General features: G+C 43.1%; 3 protein-coding genes across 8 annotated transcripts in view; 1 reads left to right on the forward strand and 2 right to left on the reverse strand.

Moving 5' to 3' along the window:
• The window catches only part of LOC112143576 (homeodomain-interacting protein kinase 2), a gene marked incomplete in the record, with an annotated part of 1,189 nt that extends 636 nt beyond the window's left edge, over positions 1-553 (reverse strand). Inside the window, 1 exon segment of the mRNA XM_024267643.2 lies at positions 80-553. Within this exon segment, the coding sequence (XP_024123411.1) occupies positions 80-553 (474 nt within the window).
• A 3,097-nt stretch (positions 554-3,650) lies between these two features.
• egln3 (egl-9 family hypoxia-inducible factor 3) lies at positions 3,651-9,291 on the forward strand. 2 transcript variants are annotated; one of them, XM_024277203.2, is made up of 5 exons: positions 3,651-4,229; positions 6,809-6,928; positions 7,011-7,147; positions 7,304-7,377; positions 8,785-9,291. In XM_024277203.2, exons 1-5 carry the CDS (start codon positions 3,870-3,872, stop codon positions 8,847-8,849), a joined length of 756 nt encoding a protein of 251 aa, XP_024132971.1. In that variant the 5' UTR covers positions 3,651-3,869; the 3' UTR covers positions 8,850-9,291. The 2 variants fall into 2 exon arrangements, with proteins under 2 accessions (XP_024132971.1, XP_024132980.1); XM_024277212.2 differs by having other exon boundaries at positions 7,011-7,124.
• Positions 9,292-14,109: 4,818 nt separating this feature from the next.
• The window catches only part of LOC112151794 (neuronal PAS domain-containing protein 3), a 263,302-nt gene continuing 258,178 nt past the window's right edge, over positions 14,110-19,233 (reverse strand). For all 5 annotated transcript variants that reach the window (XM_024280899.2, XM_024281058.2, XM_024280981.2 and 2 more), the window contains one exon: positions 14,110-19,127. In XM_024280899.2, the coding sequence (XP_024136667.1) occupies positions 17,587-19,127 (1,541 nt within the window). In that variant the 3' untranslated portion in view covers positions 14,110-17,586. The remainder of the gene's footprint in view (positions 19,128-19,233) is intronic.

A 19,233-nucleotide genomic window follows, 5' to 3' on the forward strand; every position in this document is an offset into this window, starting at 1 on the left:
GGGGGGGGGGGGGGGGGTTAGAATAACAGGTTAGTTATGGAATGAAGTTTCATGAAGACAATCATCAATTAAGGTTGTGCTCTCCTGCATTAAGAAGTTCTTCCTCTGGTAAACCAAATATCTGTACCATACCTCTGATTGTTTGATATTCGGTATCACACGGAAAGGGAAGATCTCCTCTGTACACAGTGGCAAGGACAACTCCAAGAGCCCACATATCAATACTTTCATCCATTGGGAGACCCAGGATGACTTCCGGTGCTCTGAATGGGGTAATTTGAATGTTGGATCCTGTCACCAGTTCCTTTGCTTTTCTTGCCAAGCCGAAATCGATCAATTTTATCTTTAAAGATTCCTCTTCGACAAACATGATATTGTCCAATTTTATGTCCCCGTGTACCACACCGCTGCTCTTGAGACCACTAAGAGCCTGAAACATCTGCTGAGCGAGAGCTCTGATTTTACACAGATGGACAGGTTCTAGGTTATTTCTGCTCATGCGGTCAAGCAAGTTTTCTTCCAGGATCTCGTACACCAGGCAAATCTCCCACATGGAATTCAAACTCTGTATCCAAATACTACATGTTCAGACTGTTTTTATCTGCAGTGATTTGGTTGCCGAGAAAAAGGCTCTGATGTTTGAAGAAAAGTCAATTTCAGCCCAAATTTACTAGAAGTATAAATCATTCTGGCCAATGCTGTTTATGTGAATAACAAGTGATATGTGTCATTCAATTACAAAGTACTTGTTAATACTGTTCAAAAGTAATTCATTATTGTCTCTGAATTACTTGTATTATTTCTTTTAAAAATGTCTGCACAAAATAAACATAATCTTAAGTGTCAAAGTACTGCAAAGTATTTTACCTTTAGTTCAGTGATGATACAGTACAATGATTACTAGCAGGATATTGAATTCTGGAACAGTGAAGCACAGGAACAATATCAGAACCGGCCCTGTTTTAATCAGTTCAGTCCATAAAAAGACAAAAATTGAGATAGTCTCTGATAAACAAAAACCACAGAGATCAAATGTAAAACCTGGGATGTTCAGTCAAGTCCACTCAAGGAGTGAAAAATGTCAAATCCCAAGATTATTGGGGTAAGGAGACACAGGTAAGGGGGTGGGTTCAGGCAGATCATTCAGTGGAGGCCATGAAGCAACATCTTATTGTTTCTGTTCTATTAAAAAAATGGATGGTAAACTCCTCCCATCTCTGACTGGTAGAACTGCACTGATGAAAACTGGATTGAATAAAATGGCTAAAGTTAGTGTGTGGGGTTTCTATAATTTTGGCACAGACAGATCACCACTGTTGGTTAGAGAGAAAATGGTCTCAAAATGAAAAACAACAATAGTGCAAGAACTACCACTAACCTGCTCCTCGTTGACAATAATAAAGACTAGGGGTGTAACAATTAATCAATCGATTTATCCAACCAAATCAATCAGTCTGGGGCAAGTTGTTAATCAAATGGAATCGATCAATACCATTAAAAAATGGTTTCAAATTGAGATAAGTCAATAACTGATATTGTAAAATACCATTAGGATTGAAACGGTTTATTTTACTATAACGTAAAAAAGTTTAATCAGAGCAACACATGTGAGGCAGCAAAAACTAATCAATAAATGTAGCAAACGTGACAGTGTGGTACAATGTTCGTATATGTTCCCTTTGGATTATTCCGATGTGGAAAAACAACAGTTGGCTGAACTTCATCAAACTAAAATTTGAATGGATTTGACATTCTTGTTTACTTGCCTGAACACATTTAATTTAATAAGAGGTTGTAAAAGGAGAACAAGGATGAATCGATTGATGCACCAAGAACCAGACTTACTTGGGCCCCTTGATTACTTTCCTTGAATAAAACAATGGAAACTAAGACCTGTTATATTATTACACTTAATTGCTTTTCTTCAGCTATAGAGCTAAAGTGGGGCCATTTGTAGAGCCTCAGGTCAGATGCTGGGCTGGACTAATCCAGACTTGGAGTAGTAAAAATGGTCATTTTCTTTCTTCTTGTTTTTTTAGTCACATTGTGAAGAACTTTAAAATGCATGTAAATGACAACAAAAATAATTCATTAATTTTATTTATTTTAATAAAAGTTTTTTTTTCATTGTGTTTATTTTCAGTCATTTTCTTTGTTTTGCGTCTACACTAATCCTACTTTTATCGGGTGCGTGGTGAAGTGCACGTCTTCTGTTCTGTTCCTGTCCTCGCGGAAGCCACGCCGCGCGAGGGCTACATGCGGGTCACGGGGTAGTTAATGGCGTCTGCCCGCGCGGGCAGAGTGACTGAAACGTTTCCATGAAGGTATAACCGGGGAACCCCGGAGCTTGCTGGAGTAGCTGCTTCAAATTCACGCGCCTTCGCGCATGAAGTCACATTTTAGTTCGTTCGTGTAGAAAACACTGCCGTTTCTTCCACATGTTTACGTGACCGGACGCCGTGACCCAGCAACAAAGCGCCCAACCCGCCTCCTGTTCTCTTGTTCCGCAGAACACCACATCCAGCACGTCCGCCGCGCGCTCCTCACAGCCAAGCCGCGGCGGAAGAGCGGAGTGAAGCAGTGGGCTTTTCAAAATAAAGCCCATCTGTAGGAGCCACTCAAAAGTTTGAAGAAATCACTCAATGAATCCAATTTTGATTCGGAATTTACTAGCACATAAGGGCAAAAAATCATTTCTGCATTATTGTGGAAAAATCGAAACGTATAGAGATAATAAAATAAAATAAAATAAAATAGGGACAGCAGATGAAAAATAGGTCTCGAGCTAACTCTGGTTAGCTTCTTCATTGGCAGCAATGCTTTTTAGTGTGCAATGTCCCTATCAAATAAATGATTGAATAAGTAAAATAAAATACACGAATACATAAATAAATAAACGAGAAATGAAGTGGCATAACTGATGAAAAAATGGAATTCAATGTTTTCTCATTGTGTTCTGGAGATTTTCTCCTTATTGCTTCAGTATTTCCTCTTCAGAGCACATCTGAAACCTCTTTTGTAAAGGCTATATCGGACTTTTACCAATGTATTCTTGAAACAACTCTGACTGAAATGTGATTGTCATAAAAATACAAGACACTTATAAAATATTAGTGCAGCAGAATAATTGTAAAAAGCAACAGGCAAGTGAAATGCATTAATAATCAAGTAAAAATTAACCAAAATATAAAATTAAAGAACAGGTTCAAGAAAGTTAATACACAAGTTCTGGGAAGCACACAATTGAAAAACAAAATTATTCATTGAAATGAAAAGGAAATTATTTTTGCACAGTCAATTAAATGTAAACAAAATAGTTATAAATACTTGTTTGTCTTTCAGCTTCTCCTTTTAGGAGTTACCACTGAAAAATCCTTTGTCTCTGTCAAATCTTGTTAATATCTTTAATTAAAATGTTAGTAAATTATTTGGGAAGCTTTTTATTCAACATTGAAAGTCATATTTTTTAAGATGCAAGGATCAGAATAAGATGGAACATAGTCTTTTTTTCTAGTTCTAACTAACTAAGTCAAATATACGTTTTTCTACATAAATAAGATATGTTTCTGCCTTTACATTAAATATTTTCTGTCTGAAGTAGAAGAGGTTTGTCATCTTATTGTGAAAAGTCTCAGCGGAAGTGGTGCGAGCGCTGCATCGGTGCGGCTCTGGGATAAGAGGAGCGGGGCTTCCCTCGGAGTTCAGACCGAAGCAGAAACTCCACAAACGGGCAGTCAAAGTCCAGTTTTGCCCCGGTTTGTTTATTTTATTTCATTCCCCGGACCCTCCCTCCCCCGGGTCAGTCCTCACTGCGCTCGAGCTTTGCCGTAGAGCCAGAAGCTCCGTGTGAACCCCGCACTACCACCGTCATGCCCATCATCGAGCAGCTGTCCCACACGGACCTGGAGCGGCTGGCTTTGGACCGGGTGGTCCCGGCCTTGCTCACCCACGGCTTCTACTTCGTGGACGGCCTCCTCGGGGAGGTGGCCGGGGGCGCCGTGCTGGACGAGGTGAAGCAGATGCACGGCTCCGGGGCGCTGCACGACGGCCGGCTCGCCGGCTCCGCCCCGGGAGTCCACCGGAGGAGCATCCGCGGCGACAAGACCGCCTGGGTGAGCGGCTCCGAGCGCGGCTGCGAGGCGATCGGCTTCCTGCTCAACCTGATCGATCGGCTGATCTCCGTGTGCGCCGGCCGGCTGGGGAACAAGGTGATCCGGGAACGGTCCCAGGTGAGGGAGTGGATCCATGGATCCTAAACATTCATGCAGGCACTTGGACGTCTGTGTTGGGAATCTGATTTATGTAACTTTATTAAAAGTTGATCAAACTTCCGTAGATTGGAGCTAGATAGATAGATAGATAGATAGGCTTTATTCCGGACTCGTCGTCCAATAGGTAAAACAGGATCATAAACAATAGTTAGTACACGTACAGTGCCAAGACTACACAACAAATATAAGATGATAAAAAAAGGATAATAATAAAATAATATAATAATAATGAAATAAAAAATACAATAGTTAAAAATCTTCAGAGAATGTAAAACATATTTAAGAATACATTACTTAAAAGCACAATAGTTAAAAACCCAATATAAATTAATTAAAACGGGAAGATAAAAAGACAGCTCCTCCAGTGTTTCCAAATACTAGAACTAAAACGAATGGCACTAAACCTGATGTTGTGTATGGACATAATAAGAGTGTTTTTAGTGGAGTCCAGCCTACAAATGAACTTGAATATGAGGTTGCGCAGTAGAGCATGTAAGGTGTGCGAATAGAATAGAAAAGAATTCATCAGAACTTCACCTGAGTTGTGGGCAGGATTGTTGGCATGGAAGAGTCCCGCCCCCTTTCTCTCTCCACTCCTGGGAGCTCTCTGTTTTTAGGGCTGGGTTAATAAAATCGATTTTAATAGATTTATGCTCAATAGATCAATAATTGATTTATAAGCAATTTAAATCGATTTAGCACATAAAGCATCTGCTAGCTTGATGCTAACGTTTAATGGAATTTCCTATAGGACGGCTAATGCTAACGCTCTGTTGACTAAAATAATACATTGCTGACTAAATGAACATATTGGTATAAATTTTACAAACTCTTACAGAATTCTTTTTTAAAGTAACTATTTGTGGTCTGAAACATCGTTTTTTTTCCTCATACTGTCTTCTGCTGGTATAAGTTGTAATGCTACAGTGCGATCACCACCTAGTGTCCAAACTGAAACGTCCTCCAGGAGAAGCAGAACAATGTTTACAATGTTAATGATCTGAACATTTTAGTTAGAACTTCTCCTTTAGAGAATCCATGTAACACTGGATGATATTAACAATCTCATTATTTCACTGATACATTTACAGTATGTGAACTGGATCAGATTAATATAAATATATTCAAATCATGTAGTAGATTATTAATGTATTTAAACAATGTGTAAACTCAAAACTGAATTGAATTGAAGAACCAAAAAAAAAAAAAAATGGAATCAAATTGATTTAGGAAATTATAATTGCTACCCAGCCCTAGCATTGAACCGCGTGTGGGGGTTCAAATCCCAGCAGCTGTTGCATTCTCAGCTCTTCCACTCTTTCAGCATGTGGGGGCCGTGCTCTGGTTTCAGCTGAGGGTCCGTCCCCCCTGTGTTTCTGTGCAGCGGTGGAGGGAGGCGGTCCGACGGCCTCACGCTCCACACGTAGCTCTGTCGTTAAACCGTCAGCAGATGGGAAGTCAGCCAGTTCTCCCGCTCTCTCCCACAATGCAACTGTTGTGTGTCCCCTTCAGGAAGATGAAATAAAAACAGCTCCAGGTGATTTATCTGTCTGCACCCCCACCTTGACACCCCGACACCCCCGCCTGTGTTTTTGTGTGCACGAGCATGCGCACACATGCAGCTTCCTGCCTCCTGACAGGATGGGGATTGGGGGCAGGTCAACCCCCCCACACTGACCCCACATGTCATCCTTCACTCTGACAGTGAGGAAGAGGAGCTGATGATGGGTTCATGTGAACTCCACTCCTTCAGAACTCAAACATCAAGTTTGTTTGGTCAAAACCGTCATAAAACTGATTAGAAATTTATGAGTTTTTGCTGGGAACCAGTTCTAACTGCAGTTCTTGTATCACCACACGGGGGCGCTGAGGAACAGCAGGACTTCTGGAATCAAAGCTGAGTTTTCTGTCTGCAGAACCTCTCCATAGTTCAGAACATTTGTGGTTCTGGTGCCTCTTGGTTGGGGCCGTCTGTCTGGGTCAGGGGTCAACAACCTTTAACAGTAAAAGAGCTATTTGGGCTCGTTTTCTACTGATCCAAACCGGAGCCGTATATTCTTACTTTAGTCTATAAGAAATCTGGATTCATGACCTTCTTTTTTTTAATTAATAATACATATCAATTTTGTATATTTTTGCCACAAACAAAAGAAAATATATAAAAAGAACCAAGCAGCTCTCAAAATAAAAGAGGCTCTGTGCCAAACAGGATCATCTTAGTGCCATCAATTTATAAATGTAACTAATTTAAATGTAATTAATGTTATTTTATCATTACTTAAAAAATGTTCTTTTATTTTCCTTTTATTTATTTTGTTCTTTTCTCCTCTTTGTCCTCAGCAGTCTTCCACTCCTGGGTTTTGTTATTTTAGTTTGGGGTTTGGTAGTCTTGATTTGTGGGCTTTGTTTATTTGTTTTCTTTAGATAGTTTCGGTTAGGGGGAGCTGCTGACTCCTGGTCTGGTTGGATTTTTCTGGCGTCCAGTTGAAGCCGTTCTCTGCTCTGACCCGTCCTCCTCTCTGTGTTCTGGTTTCTAGGCCATGGTGGCGTGCTACCCGGGAAACGGAGCCGGTTACGTCAAACATGTGGACAACCCGAACAGCGACGGGCGGCGTCTCACCTGCATCTACTACCTGAACAAGAACTGGAACGTGAAGGTGAGTTCAGCTCTGGTGCTCTTGCAGACGAAGAGGCGTTCCTTGAGACCTCATGCGTGTGTGGGGTGTTCTGTCCTGACAGGAGCACGGCGGCGTCCTCCGAATTTTTCCAGAAGGAAAAGGATATGTGGCGGACATCAAGCCGCTGTTCGACCGGCTGCTGGTGTTCTGGTCTGACCGCAGGAACCCACACGAGGTGCAGCCCTCCTTCTCCACCAGGTAAAGGTCCGGGGTGTTTCTGTTTGGTGAAATTGGTTTTACTTGCATCAGTTCAGACAAACTGGAATATCCTGCAGGTTTACAGCGTAGAACAGACGCATGATCAGCTAGCATCTGTTGTTGTGTGCAGATACCAACCTGTGGTTCTGCTTTCAGGTACGCCATCACAGTTTGGTATTTCGACTCAGAGGAGCGAGCCGAGGCCAAGAGGCGCTTTAAGACGGTGACAGGTGAGTGTGTGAAGAACACAGCAGAAACATACCTGACCCACAACAGCCTGCAGTCAGGACTAGAGCGGGGAGAAAACTATTGCAACGATCACAGGTCTTTCTCTTGAGTGACTTTAAAAAGAAGACAAAAGAGTCCTCCAGGGGGCGCTTCTGTGATGTAAGGATGCTGTAGCACAGGTGTCAAAGTCGAGGCCCGGCAGCCGGCTACATGCCTGCTGGTTTAGCTAATTTAGGCTTTTCTTTTTAAGTTTTTGGGGCTATTTTGGAGTTTAGGTAATAATTACACGCTAGCTCTTTTGACTAATTCAGGCTTTTTTTTGTTTTTTAAGCTGTTTAAGAGTTTAGTTAATATTTTAGTTACATGTTAGCTGTTTTGACTGATTTAGGCTTTTTAAAAAAAAAGTTTTTTATGGTTATTTTGGAGTTAGGCTAATATTTACATGCTAGCTGTTTTGGCTAAATTTGGCTTTTTTCAGTTTTTTAGGCTATTTTGAAGTTTAGCTATTTTTTCAGCTACATGCTAGCAGTTTTGGCGAACCTAAGTTTTTTTTATAAGTTTTTTAGGCTAATTAGACATTTAGCTAATATTTTACCAGGCTATCCGCTTCAGTGTTTTTAGCTATCAATTTTAGTGTCTTTAGCAGCCAAATTCAGCTTACAGCATTCACACTGGCATTATCCCAGGTAATGCTATATATCTAGTTCATAATTATGTTAAAAAGTTATGGTTTTCAACTTTTAAAAATGTAGTTTTAGAGAGTTCAATAAATGTTTATCCTGTTCGTCCCACGACCTAAGGTGTGTTTTGGATTTTGGGCCCTTGTGCGATTGCCATAGCAAAACCGTCATCAATACGTTTTTAGCCTTACTGCCTAAAGACATTGTGGTGCGTGTACAGCGTGAACACAGAGTGCTCTTCTCTGTTTTCCCTCGTATGCATGGGGGGGCTCCTGTTGCGCTCCCACCCAGGCAGCAGAACGGTCACGAGCATAAAGGTCTAATCTGTGTCTGTATTTTTCTGATGGACAATTTTAACATCTTTTGATAGCAGCACTTTCAAGTTCTTTTCAAAATAAAATGCCCCGTGTCAAATAAGATCCTCCAGCTGCAGCAAAAATAGGCTTTTTCTAATAACCGATTTAAACTTTTACCTGCATTTTGCTCCAATGTGTTAAACATAAATGACAACATTCAATAGACTCAAACACATAAATCAAAACTACAAACCTATTATCCAGAATGGAGGGATATGATGTGGTTCTGCAGCTCGGGTTGCAGACCTCTGGTCCACGCTCGGTTCATTCAGCCTCCTGTTGCAAACGGGACAGACTCGCCTGCTGAGTCAGCACGTTGTGGAGAATCTGAGTTTACTCTTGTTTCTAAGTCAGGGTTTCCTCTGTGTTTCAGCGCCCGCACACAGCCGGACGGCAGCCCCCCCTGACTGTGAGAAGACACTGCCACCTGGTGTTTGAGCCAGAGAACTGCACTCTTCCTGAACTTCTGAAGCAGATGTGTGCTGCTCTCCCGCCGACTCATTACAGGATTTGTGCTGCGTCGTGATCCTGGACAGTGACCTGCCTGGAGAAGGCCAGTTTCTCCCGAGTGCCTTGTTCTGACAGGGTGGGGGGGTCCTGAGAAGTTTGCACAAAGACTTTCAGGCCCCAGCTGGATGCAGAAGACGCCGGCCCACGGGGCGCTCTGTGACGTCACAGAGGGAGTTCAGATATGAAGGTGGAGCTCCTGAAGTGCAGACTCCGCCCTGATGGCGGCCTCCACCCAGAACGCCATCAGACGGAGACTTAGATTCCTGAAGTCTGCTTGTTTACGAACACTAATGAATGAAAGTGTGATGGAAGCGTTTGTATGAAAAACCTTTTTGCAGAAATGAAGGTCATTAAAAAAGATAAAAAATCATCTTTCATTACGTCTCTGTTTGTTTGATAGAAGTGATATTTATGAAACAGCAGTTTTAGGAAAATGCTCTGATGTGACAAAACTCCACATTCTGACTACCGAACAATTTCTTTATTTGACAAACATTCAGCAGAACGGAAGAATCTCCCACTTTAACCAAGAGTGAGTAAAGATTATGATGCCAGATCCGGCCCTCTGGGTGATTATAGATCATTTTATTTTATTATTATTAATGGCCTGATGTTATCGTGCTCTCATTTCTAACTTGTATAATTTTGAAAAAATATATTTTTATGGAGAGTAAAATATTAAAGTTATTTAAGGTTTAAGTTGATTTATTTTTGAATAATATTCCTGCCTTTTATTATTCATAATTATGTTAAAAAGTTACAGTTTTAAAGTTTTAATAACTGACATTCTGATAGCTTTTTGGACTATTTTGGCATTTACTACGATTTATTTAATGCTATTTTAAAGCTTAGCTAAAATTTCAGCTACATGCTAGCTGTTTTAGCTAATTTAGGCTTTTTCAGTTTCTTTTTTTAAGATAATTTTTAAGTTTAGCTTTTTTTTTAGCTACATGCTAGCTGTTTTGGCTGATCGAAGTTCTTTTTTTTGTTGTTTTTTTTAGGCTAATTTGGCTGTTTTAGCTGCTATCAGCTTCAGCGTTTCCAGTTTACAATTTATAGCCTCTTCAGCAGCCAAATTCAGCTTACAGCATTCACACTAGCATTATCACAGGTAATACTATATATCTAGTTTATGATTATGATAAAAAGTTAACGAAAAAATGTAGTTTTAGAGTGTTCAACAAATGTTTATCCTGTTCTACCTGCGCCCTAAGGTGTGTTTTGGATTTTGCCCCCCTGTAATTGACTTTGACACTCCTACTTTACAGAAAGACATGGATGACTCTCGGCGGTTTGTCTCTGGGCCAAGAACATAAATGAAAAAACTCTCCAGAGCCTAGATGCTGAAAATTGTGTTTTTAACATGTTTTTGCAGCATTTTTCTCATGAAAGGGGACATGAATAAAGAAAATTAAGATTAAAACTGCATTTCTATTTCTTAATCCAAATTGTTGTGAATCAGGAGAAGCTGTTTGAAAAAGCCTCTAGTTTGTTGTTACGTACAAACTAGAATCAAGTCACAAGCTACATGTCTGAAACCAACACTTAAGACCCATAACAACACTGGAAACACAACCAGAAAACAAATCCACACTGCATCTGCACCCTGTGGAAAAGTGTTTCCCAATGCAGCAAAAGTTACTCGGACTAAAAACAAATGCACTGATGGGTTGATGTCCCTTTAGGGAAAACGCTGCGTTCATGTGGAGTTTGAAGAATCGCAAAAATGACTCAATGTGGGAAAAACAACAAATCTTCAAACATCACATAAATGCAGAATAACTTCCTGCACCTAAATAAAGGTCAGTTTATTTGTTATGGGGAGGTGCCAGAAAAACAGGGAAAATAAAACATCATCAAGGATTATCAGTATGTTTTATTCCAGTTAGGTGGGCCTGATTTAATAGTCCAACTATAAATAAAATGTTTTCATACCAGAGGATTCCGTTGTATTCAGAATAGTCTCTCAACAAACCACAAAATATCCCCTAAAAAGTCATGGAATCTGGAAGTCTTTTACTGAGGGAGAGTGGAGGTACGATGACAGAAATGTTTTAGATGAAATGCTGTTTGGAGGACAGTGGGGAAACAGGACAGACACTTTCATTTAGGAAGTTGATCATTTCCACAAGAGAAACAGTAAAGTGTGCAAGAACAGCTGTGTCACTCTTAAGAAGGATCTAGTATTCTCTAACTGACACAATAAAGACAAACATTGATGAATATCAAGATTTAGCTTTGCCTGACTAACTAGCTTTTAGACATTTAGATGTTGATTTTTTGTGTGAAACACAAAATTCTTTCACTGGAGGAGTTTATTTAGTCACATGATTACAGTAGCTTATGAGACAGGAGTGTCAAAGTCAATCACACAAGGGGTCAAAATCCAAAACACACCTTAGGTCACGGGATGAACAGGATAAACATTTATTGAACACTAAAACTACATTTTAAAACGTTAAACAGTAACTTTTTAACATAACTATGAACTACCTGAGATAATGCTAGTGTGAATGCTGTAAGCTGAATTTGACTGCTGAAGGTACTGAAATTGATAGATAAAAACATTAAAGCTAATAGTCAGCTAAAATATTAGCTATAAATTAGCCTTAAAAAATAACTAATGTAAGTCAAAACAGCTAGTCAAGTCAAGTCAAGTAGGATTTTATTTGTCAAATATGCTGAGTACAGAGCATACAAAGCACAGATGAAATTTCTTCCTCTCCTCCCTTACACCAGCTAGCATGTAGGTGAAAAAATATCTAAACTTCAAAATAGCCCCAAAAAACTGAGAAAAGCCCAAATTAGCCAAAACAGCTAGCATGTAAATATTAGTCTAAAACCAAAACAGCCTAAAAAGCTGTTTTTAAAAAAGCCTGAACTGGCTAAAACAGCTAGCATGTAGCTGAAATATTAGCTAAACTCCAAAATAGCCTAAAAAAATCTTAGTTAATGCCAAAGTAGTCCAATCTTCACAAAAAACATTTAAAAAATTAAACCAATAAATAGTCTATCCTCTCCCATCATAGTTCAGACTGCAGCAGGGTGGAATAAAAAGTCAAATACTATCGGCAAGATTCAGAAAAAAAAAAGCGTCTCTGATAGTGTTTGGGGGGCCAGGCCAACTGCGGAGGAGGGCCGGATCTGGCCCGTGGGCCGTAGTTAGGGAACCCCTGCACTAAACCTGTTTTCTCCTTTTCTTAAAAAAAACGTTTCTTGTAAGTGATTTGGAAGCAGGTTGTATCTGATTCTGTACAGATCTTGAACACGTCTTGAACGCTATGATGTCAGATCATTTTAGGCTCCACAAAAAGGATGGTATTCAGCCTGGTGAATAGTCCTTTTTTGGTATTATATACTGAGAATGGATAGTAGCCCAGCCAGCAAGCCAAGTGGGCCCATTGGGTTTAAAAGTGGCAGAAAATGTGGACCCCAAATGGGTTTGTCAGCAGTTTCTGTGGTGGCCCCACCTGTGTTTGCCCACATTGACTTAAGTGGGCACTCAGTGGGTTAGCTCGCTACGCTAACCAGCCCGGGGGACAGGGGAGCTTTCTAGCTCGCCACAGATGAGCTCGTTAGCATGTTAGAGCGGAGCTTGCTAACTCGCTAAAAAGAAGTTCACTAGCTTTCTACAGCGGAGCTCACTACCATTATACAACGGGAGGAGTTTGCTAACATGCTACAGAGGAGCTCACTACCATTATACAACGGGGCTCGCTAGCTTGCTACAGATGAACTCGCTGGTATGCAACAGGTGAGGTTGCTAGCTCGATACAGAGGAGTTTGCTAGCTCAATACACTGGAGCTCGCTAGCGTGATACAACAGAGCTCGCTTGCTCAATACAGTGGGGATTATTAGTTCGCTACAGAGGAGTTCGCTAACATGCTACAGATGAGCTCGTTAGCATGTTACAGCGGAGCTTGCTAACTCGCTAAAAAGAAGTTCACTAGCTTGATACAATGGAGCTCGCTAGCTTTCTACAGCGGAGCTCACTACCATTATACAACAGGAGGAGTTCGTTAACATGCTACAGAGGAGCTTGCTATCACGCTATGCTGTCCTCTGTGTGGCTGGCTAGCTAAGCGAGCCTACCCATTGAGTGTCCCCTTAAGTCAATGTGGGCAAACACAGGTGGGGCCACCACAGAAACTGCAGACAAACCCAATTGGAGCCACAATTTCTGCCACTTTCAAACCATATGGGGCCCACTTGGCTTTGCTGGCTGGGTGGTTTAAATTACTTGAAATATACCAAAAACAGAATCCAGAAAGGACGTTTTTTAGATCAATCTTTAAGCCAAATATGGAAATGTTTTGTTTTTAACAATTTTTGCATTGTTTTTGGTCATTTTCCAGCCAGTAAGGCCAAGTGGGCCCCTCGTGGTTCTAAAGTGGGCAGAGAATGTGGGCCCCAATTGGGTTTTTCCGTGGTGGCCCCAGCTGTGTTAGCCCACATTGGCTTCACTGCCTAGGGACTGGGGGCCTGGACAGCGACCCCGCTAGCTCTGCTGACTCCTGGCGGCAGCACTTGCTGTCTTTGCCGGACCCTGGGCAGCGGAACTCGCTACGCTGTCCACCGGGCGACTGGCTAGCATAGCCACCTAAGCCAATGTGGGCAAACACAGCTGGGGCCACCACGGAAACTGCGGACAAACCCAATTGGAGCCCACATTCTCTGCCCACTTTTAAACTGTATGGGGCCCAATACTGGAATCAATTTGACCAAATCCTTCCCAGATTTCTCTGCATTCTGCTCATTTCCTCCTGTTTATCAGCGTTTGCATTCTTTATGAATGTTGTCTGCATTGGGGGGTTGATGGTTGGTTCTGGCTGTGGAGGTTTTCCATGTTACAGATGGTTCCCTGATTCTTGCAAACATCGCTGGATGACGAGTTGAAAAGAACAATTTATTTCTCTTGCAGTTTAACCCCTTGACGCCTGAATTGTTTCCAACTTAGAAAAAAAAGCTAAATGCTAAAGATAATTCTGGAGCCAAAGTGCTCTGATGTGCATTGACATCGATCAAAAGAGCCCTACAAAGGAAGGGTTCGTGTCAGCTGGTACGACGGTTCCTGGGAGCAGCAGATAGCCAGCATCATCATCATCATCATCATCATCAGCAGGAGCAGGAGTGTGTGGAGAGTGGAGGGATGGTTGAAGGTGTCAAACAAAAGAAATGATGCTGTAACACATTTGAGAGATCTTTTTATTATGAATATGGCACCTACAGGATGGTCAAAAGTGGGTTACAGAAAACCAAGCATGTGTGTGAAATGCTCCTCTGAATGGATGAGAACCCAGGAAGAAGATGACGTGTGAACACCTTTGGACCTGCAGTGTTAGTTGTGATAACAGAAAAGTTGCTCTTAGAAAAGATTATTAAAAAAAGAAAAGAGAAGAGAAGTCAGGCACTGAAAGTTACACATTAGTGGGTTTTAGGTATTTTCCACAGTTGTTCCCCGGCAGAAATCAAGAAACCCCCCAAAAATAGAAATGTACCATCGTGTGTTTTTTCTTTTTTAATGTTTTAATTTGTTTGGATTTAGAATTATATAACACTGTTAACATTGACAACAAGAGATTCCCTCTCTGCTGTATTTCAGCTACTGGGCACCAAGTTCCTCATAAAAGAATCTGTTTAATTGTACAAGAAGTTGTTAAAAACACAGACACAGTTTCTTCACAGTTAAATGAAGTGATTTTCCATATTTGCAGGTCAACAGTATGCGTTTCACAGCAGCTGTGGTTTCAAAACCACCAGCAAAATGTCATTTCTGACAAGAAAAAACCAAACAAAAAGACACAGGAACAGCTGGAAGAGGCTGTTTGGCTTCACTTACATGTGGGTGTATTTCCTGGTTTTGCCTTTGCCCCGTTTGCCTTCGTTAACCCCCCTGCTCTGAGTTTGTGCCCTGACCTCGCTTTAGAGCAGGTAGAAAACGCAAAAATGCTCCAGAAAAGCGGGATTTAACATTCGACCCCCCCCTCCACCCCCCCTTTATTCTTTTCATTAAAAATCTCAAAACAACACATCGATTCTTGACATAAAGCACAGATACAGACGCAACGAACTGTTTCTTCCTGATGTGGGGGGGTCAGAGGCTGCTTTCACACTAAAAACATTATTACTCCAAAAGGCCCCCGTTTGCACCCCCCCTGGATTCAGACTGTAACAAAACAAACAAACAAACAAACAAACGAGATTACTGCATAAATAAAGAGTGACCAAAAACAAAGGAGGGATGAAACACATCGGACAAAACATGCAGTTTAGTTCTCCAAAACACCTAGAAAAATAGATTTATATTGAGAAATATTTTTTCTCCTTTAAGTTTCTTTAGAAATCATTAAAATTGTTCTAAATTAGGTGTCCAGAAAGACCACTTTTTTTTCTTCCTTGAACACATTTTTTTAAAACTTTTCTTTTTTTTGTTTCAGAGAAATTTGCACTGAAAGTTCACAAGTTTTGGTGGAAACCACTGAAATACACCCAATGCACAGGAGAAACCCCAAGGAACTCTGGGATTCCCAGACTACATTTACAATAATTCATTTCTCTATATATTCCTTCCCTGGAGGCTTTTGAGTCCCAGAATTCCTCAGAGGCAGAAACATGGCTCCGTAAACCTTTGAGCTAGTCATTTTTTTCATCTCTGAGAAAGAAGACGGCGAGATAAGAGTTGTCAGTAAGACCACACGACAGCAAAAGCAACAGTGACCAAACCAAAGAGGCGGTTTACAATGACAACAGAGGAAGCAGAGCCAAAGAAGAGGTGGACTTTGCTGCTTTTGTTCTGTTCTTGCAGAAGGCCACCAAACACGAAACTCCACGACCTCCACTGGTTTCACGAAGACGGCAGAGAGAGGGAGACCAGACAGGGTGGCCATTTTTCTTTTTTTTTTTTTTTTTGGGATGCCAATCATCCTCAAAGCCCCACCCCTTCCCTCTCCGCCCCCACACGAGAGATAGAGCACAGAGAAGACAAGGGACAAAAACGGCTACAGTAGCTCAGTATATACTGCATATAGTAAACACACACAGAGAAGTCGCCATGAAAGACTTTTTGACACTAAACACATCGGTAACACTTTTTACGACTTAATCACACAAGAAGAAAGGCATGATGGGAAAGATAGGGCTTTAAAATGAATGGCTGCAGTAGCTTAATACCATTAATTATTCATCTTTTTACCAAAATATCAAAGAAAAAAATTACAATTGAGTGAGAATCACAGTGTTTTTAAAACACCAAATGTGTGAGATTAGCATTTTTTCTTTTTTTTCCTTTTTGGTTAGCAACAGAGGCAGGAAAAGTAAAAAGACCAAAACAACAGAAGGACAACCACAGAAACTGGGACTTTTTCCCCCCAGAAAACAAACAAAGTTAAGAAATAGTTTTTCCTTGAAGTCATTGATTGATTGTTTGATAGGTTGATTGAAAATGCGTGTCTTTATTACAATCTCTTCGTTGATATGTGTTGGTTTTTATCACAGGGTCTGGCGATGAGATGGAAGAGAGCGGATCGTCGAGAAAAGATTTTTGCAGAGGTTAGTCTGGTTGAAGAGGAAGAAGAGGAAAACCGGGAAGAGGACGCAAAAACAAAAACAGGAGCCGGTCGAGGTTTTCAACATTCAAGTTAGTGCTGCCTCGTGAAAAGTCGGAGCGCAACTTAGTAAACTGGAAGAAAAAGAAGGAAAACGAGCGATTTTCTCCATTTATAGTGGATTAAAATCAGACTTTTAAAGTGAAATATGGAGAGACTTTAAGGTCATCTCCAAAATCAGAGGCTCTAATATTCCTACAGACCAACAAAACAGGAAAGGTAAAATAGCTTCTCCTCCCACAAAGAGAGCGTTCCGTCGGCCCGTCGGGGGGTCAGTGCGCAGCGCCCGCTTCAGCCAGCTGATGGCGGGTCACCGGACGGTCACTAGCACCACGGGTCAGACAGAAGGTTGGCTCAGAGATTAAAGGTTCAGAAACAGAGATGATGCTCGGGTCAGACCTGGAAGGAAAGCCCTCAGGTGAGGAGGAGGAGGAAACTCAACATTCAACAGTTCGCAGGTCGCCCAGCTTGGAGCTTCGACGACCGACATTATTTAGAAAAGAGGAAGAAACAAAATCTGGTTTTCTGTCCCGTTAATACATTCCCCAAAGCCCGTTTTTAAATGCTAGCCTCTGAGACCTTTGTGGAAATAAAAGCTCCTGCTACAAACGTGCTCTCCAAGCCTCGATTGCATCAAGACTCCTGAGGAGGAGTAGCTTATATTTTTCCCTGCCCCCCCCACTTCCTCTCCGTTAAATACATACAATCTGCAGTTTCATAGAGATGCAACAGAGACAGTAAAAATGATCCCGTTTAGGCTCCATTATGGACTCTATGAAAGAATAAAGTCTGTTTTTGTTCGTCTCTTTGAGAGAAAAGGTTCATCTGCAGAAGTGAAAGTAAAGGACTGGAAGAGTGAAGGATGATCAAGAAAATAGTTAGAAAAGGCGTCGAGTTCGTCCCGTCTATCAAACACGCTCAAATTCAAAGTGCTAGAGTACCTCTGTGGACCCGGGCGGTCCCTGCTCTCCACAGTGCTGCACCGTGTCGACATTTTTCTGGAACTTTACAAAGGACAGTTGATTCTGGAACACAGTAGTGCGGTCTGGGGCGTTTTGGGTTAGTCCTCCTTCCTCTCCAGGGCGGTTTGTGTTGCGTGGATCCCGTTGCTGTAGACCGGGAATGGCAGCGTGGAGAAAAGGCCCTCCGCCGTGGTGAAGACGTTGGCTGTCGTCGGCACCTGGCCCCCCAGAGAGCCGTTACCCGTGGGCGCCGGGGAGCCCACGAACGGGCCGGTGGCGGCGGCGGCAGACATGTTGAGCCTGTGGACGTGATGGTACAGCATCTCCATCGGCGTCTTGGGATCCAGGCCGAATCCCGGGCCGTCCACAAAGTTCATGGCGGCGTTGGGGAGCAGGTTGCTCTGTGCCATGGCCAGCGTGACGTCCGCGGGGGCATACCTGATGGTGCCGGTGGTGTAGACACGTGGAGCCGCGGTGCTCGTGGAGTCCAGAGTCCCTGAGACCCGGTGAACCAGTGGGAGGACCATGTTACCGGCCTGCAAACGCTGCAGCGCTTCAAGGTCACCAGAATACACCAGTGAGGACGAAGAGCTGGAGGAGGACGAGGAGGAGGACGAGGAGGAGGTGGTGGTGGGAGTGGCTTGTAGTTTGTCCCTCGGGGATGCAGACAGAGGGGGGGACAGGGGGTCGGCGGAGGACGTGTTTGAGGGAGGAGCCAAACTGGTGGCGCTGGAGGAGGAGGAAGGAGCCGAGCTTCCGTTGTAGGGCGGCTTCCTGCCCCCTGCTCCCTCAGCTCCCGGGGGCGTGAGCACAGACTCGGGAATGACCACCTGCAGAGCGCCGGCCTGCGATGGAGGGAAGCTCTCGTGACCCCCCGGGGCTGGTTTGGAGGTCATGCTGTACGGGGCCTCGTTCCTGGAGATCTCGCGGTTGGGGGGGTAGTTCCAGATGCTGCTGTCGTTGTCGAAGTTGATGGGCTCCACCATCTCCGTCTTGATCTTCAGGACGGACGCCGCTGCGCTCTTGGGGGAGCCTCCGGAGGTCAGGAGGTGAGGGGGGGTGACGGAGGCGGCCCCCGAGGAGTCGACCTGCGATGGGGTCTCCCCTGCCGCGACGGGGCTGGGGGGCGCCGACAGCCGGAGCCTTCTGCTTCTGGATCCGTCCCACTTTTGTACTTTCCTCCTCTTTCGACAGTTCTGGACTCCGGCGTCGTTGCAGTCTTGCACCTCCCCCCCCTCGTCTTCGTCCTCCTCCTCCTCCGATGAGGAGGTGAGGGAGTTGTGCAGTTGTGCTTCTTCTCCTTCTCCGTAATGCTCCACTTTGATCGGAAGCCCGCCTAAGTTGTCGAGTCCACCCATGGCGCCGAGTCCTTCCAGGCTCCCCAGTCTGGCTAACCTCTCCAGCCCGGGTCCGGCCCCCCCTCCCGCTCTTATTGCTGTGTCGTGCTCCTGCTCCCCGTCGGACGCCTCCAGGCTGTCGTCGCTCTCCTGGCTCTCGGGGTTGCTGGAGCTGTCCTCCTCGTGCCGCTTCATGTCCTGCTGGGAGGAGGACGGATGCTGCCGCTTGGTGTCCATCTCGGGCTCGGCGTCTCCCTCAGGATGCTGCATCGACTTCTCCTCAGGCTTTGTGTTTTCACCGTCTGTGAAGAGGAGAGCTCACGTTAGGAAACGGGAGAACTGTTGTTGGAATCAGGACGAATCTAAACCTGATTCAAAGGTGAGTTTACCATCATAAATCTACTATCA

The sequence above is a fragment of the Oryzias melastigma genome, linkage group LG22 (genome assembly GCF_002922805.2).
Source record: "Oryzias melastigma strain HK-1 linkage group LG22, ASM292280v2, whole genome shotgun sequence".
Taxonomy (NCBI): Eukaryota; Metazoa; Chordata; class Actinopteri; order Beloniformes; family Adrianichthyidae; genus Oryzias; species Oryzias melastigma.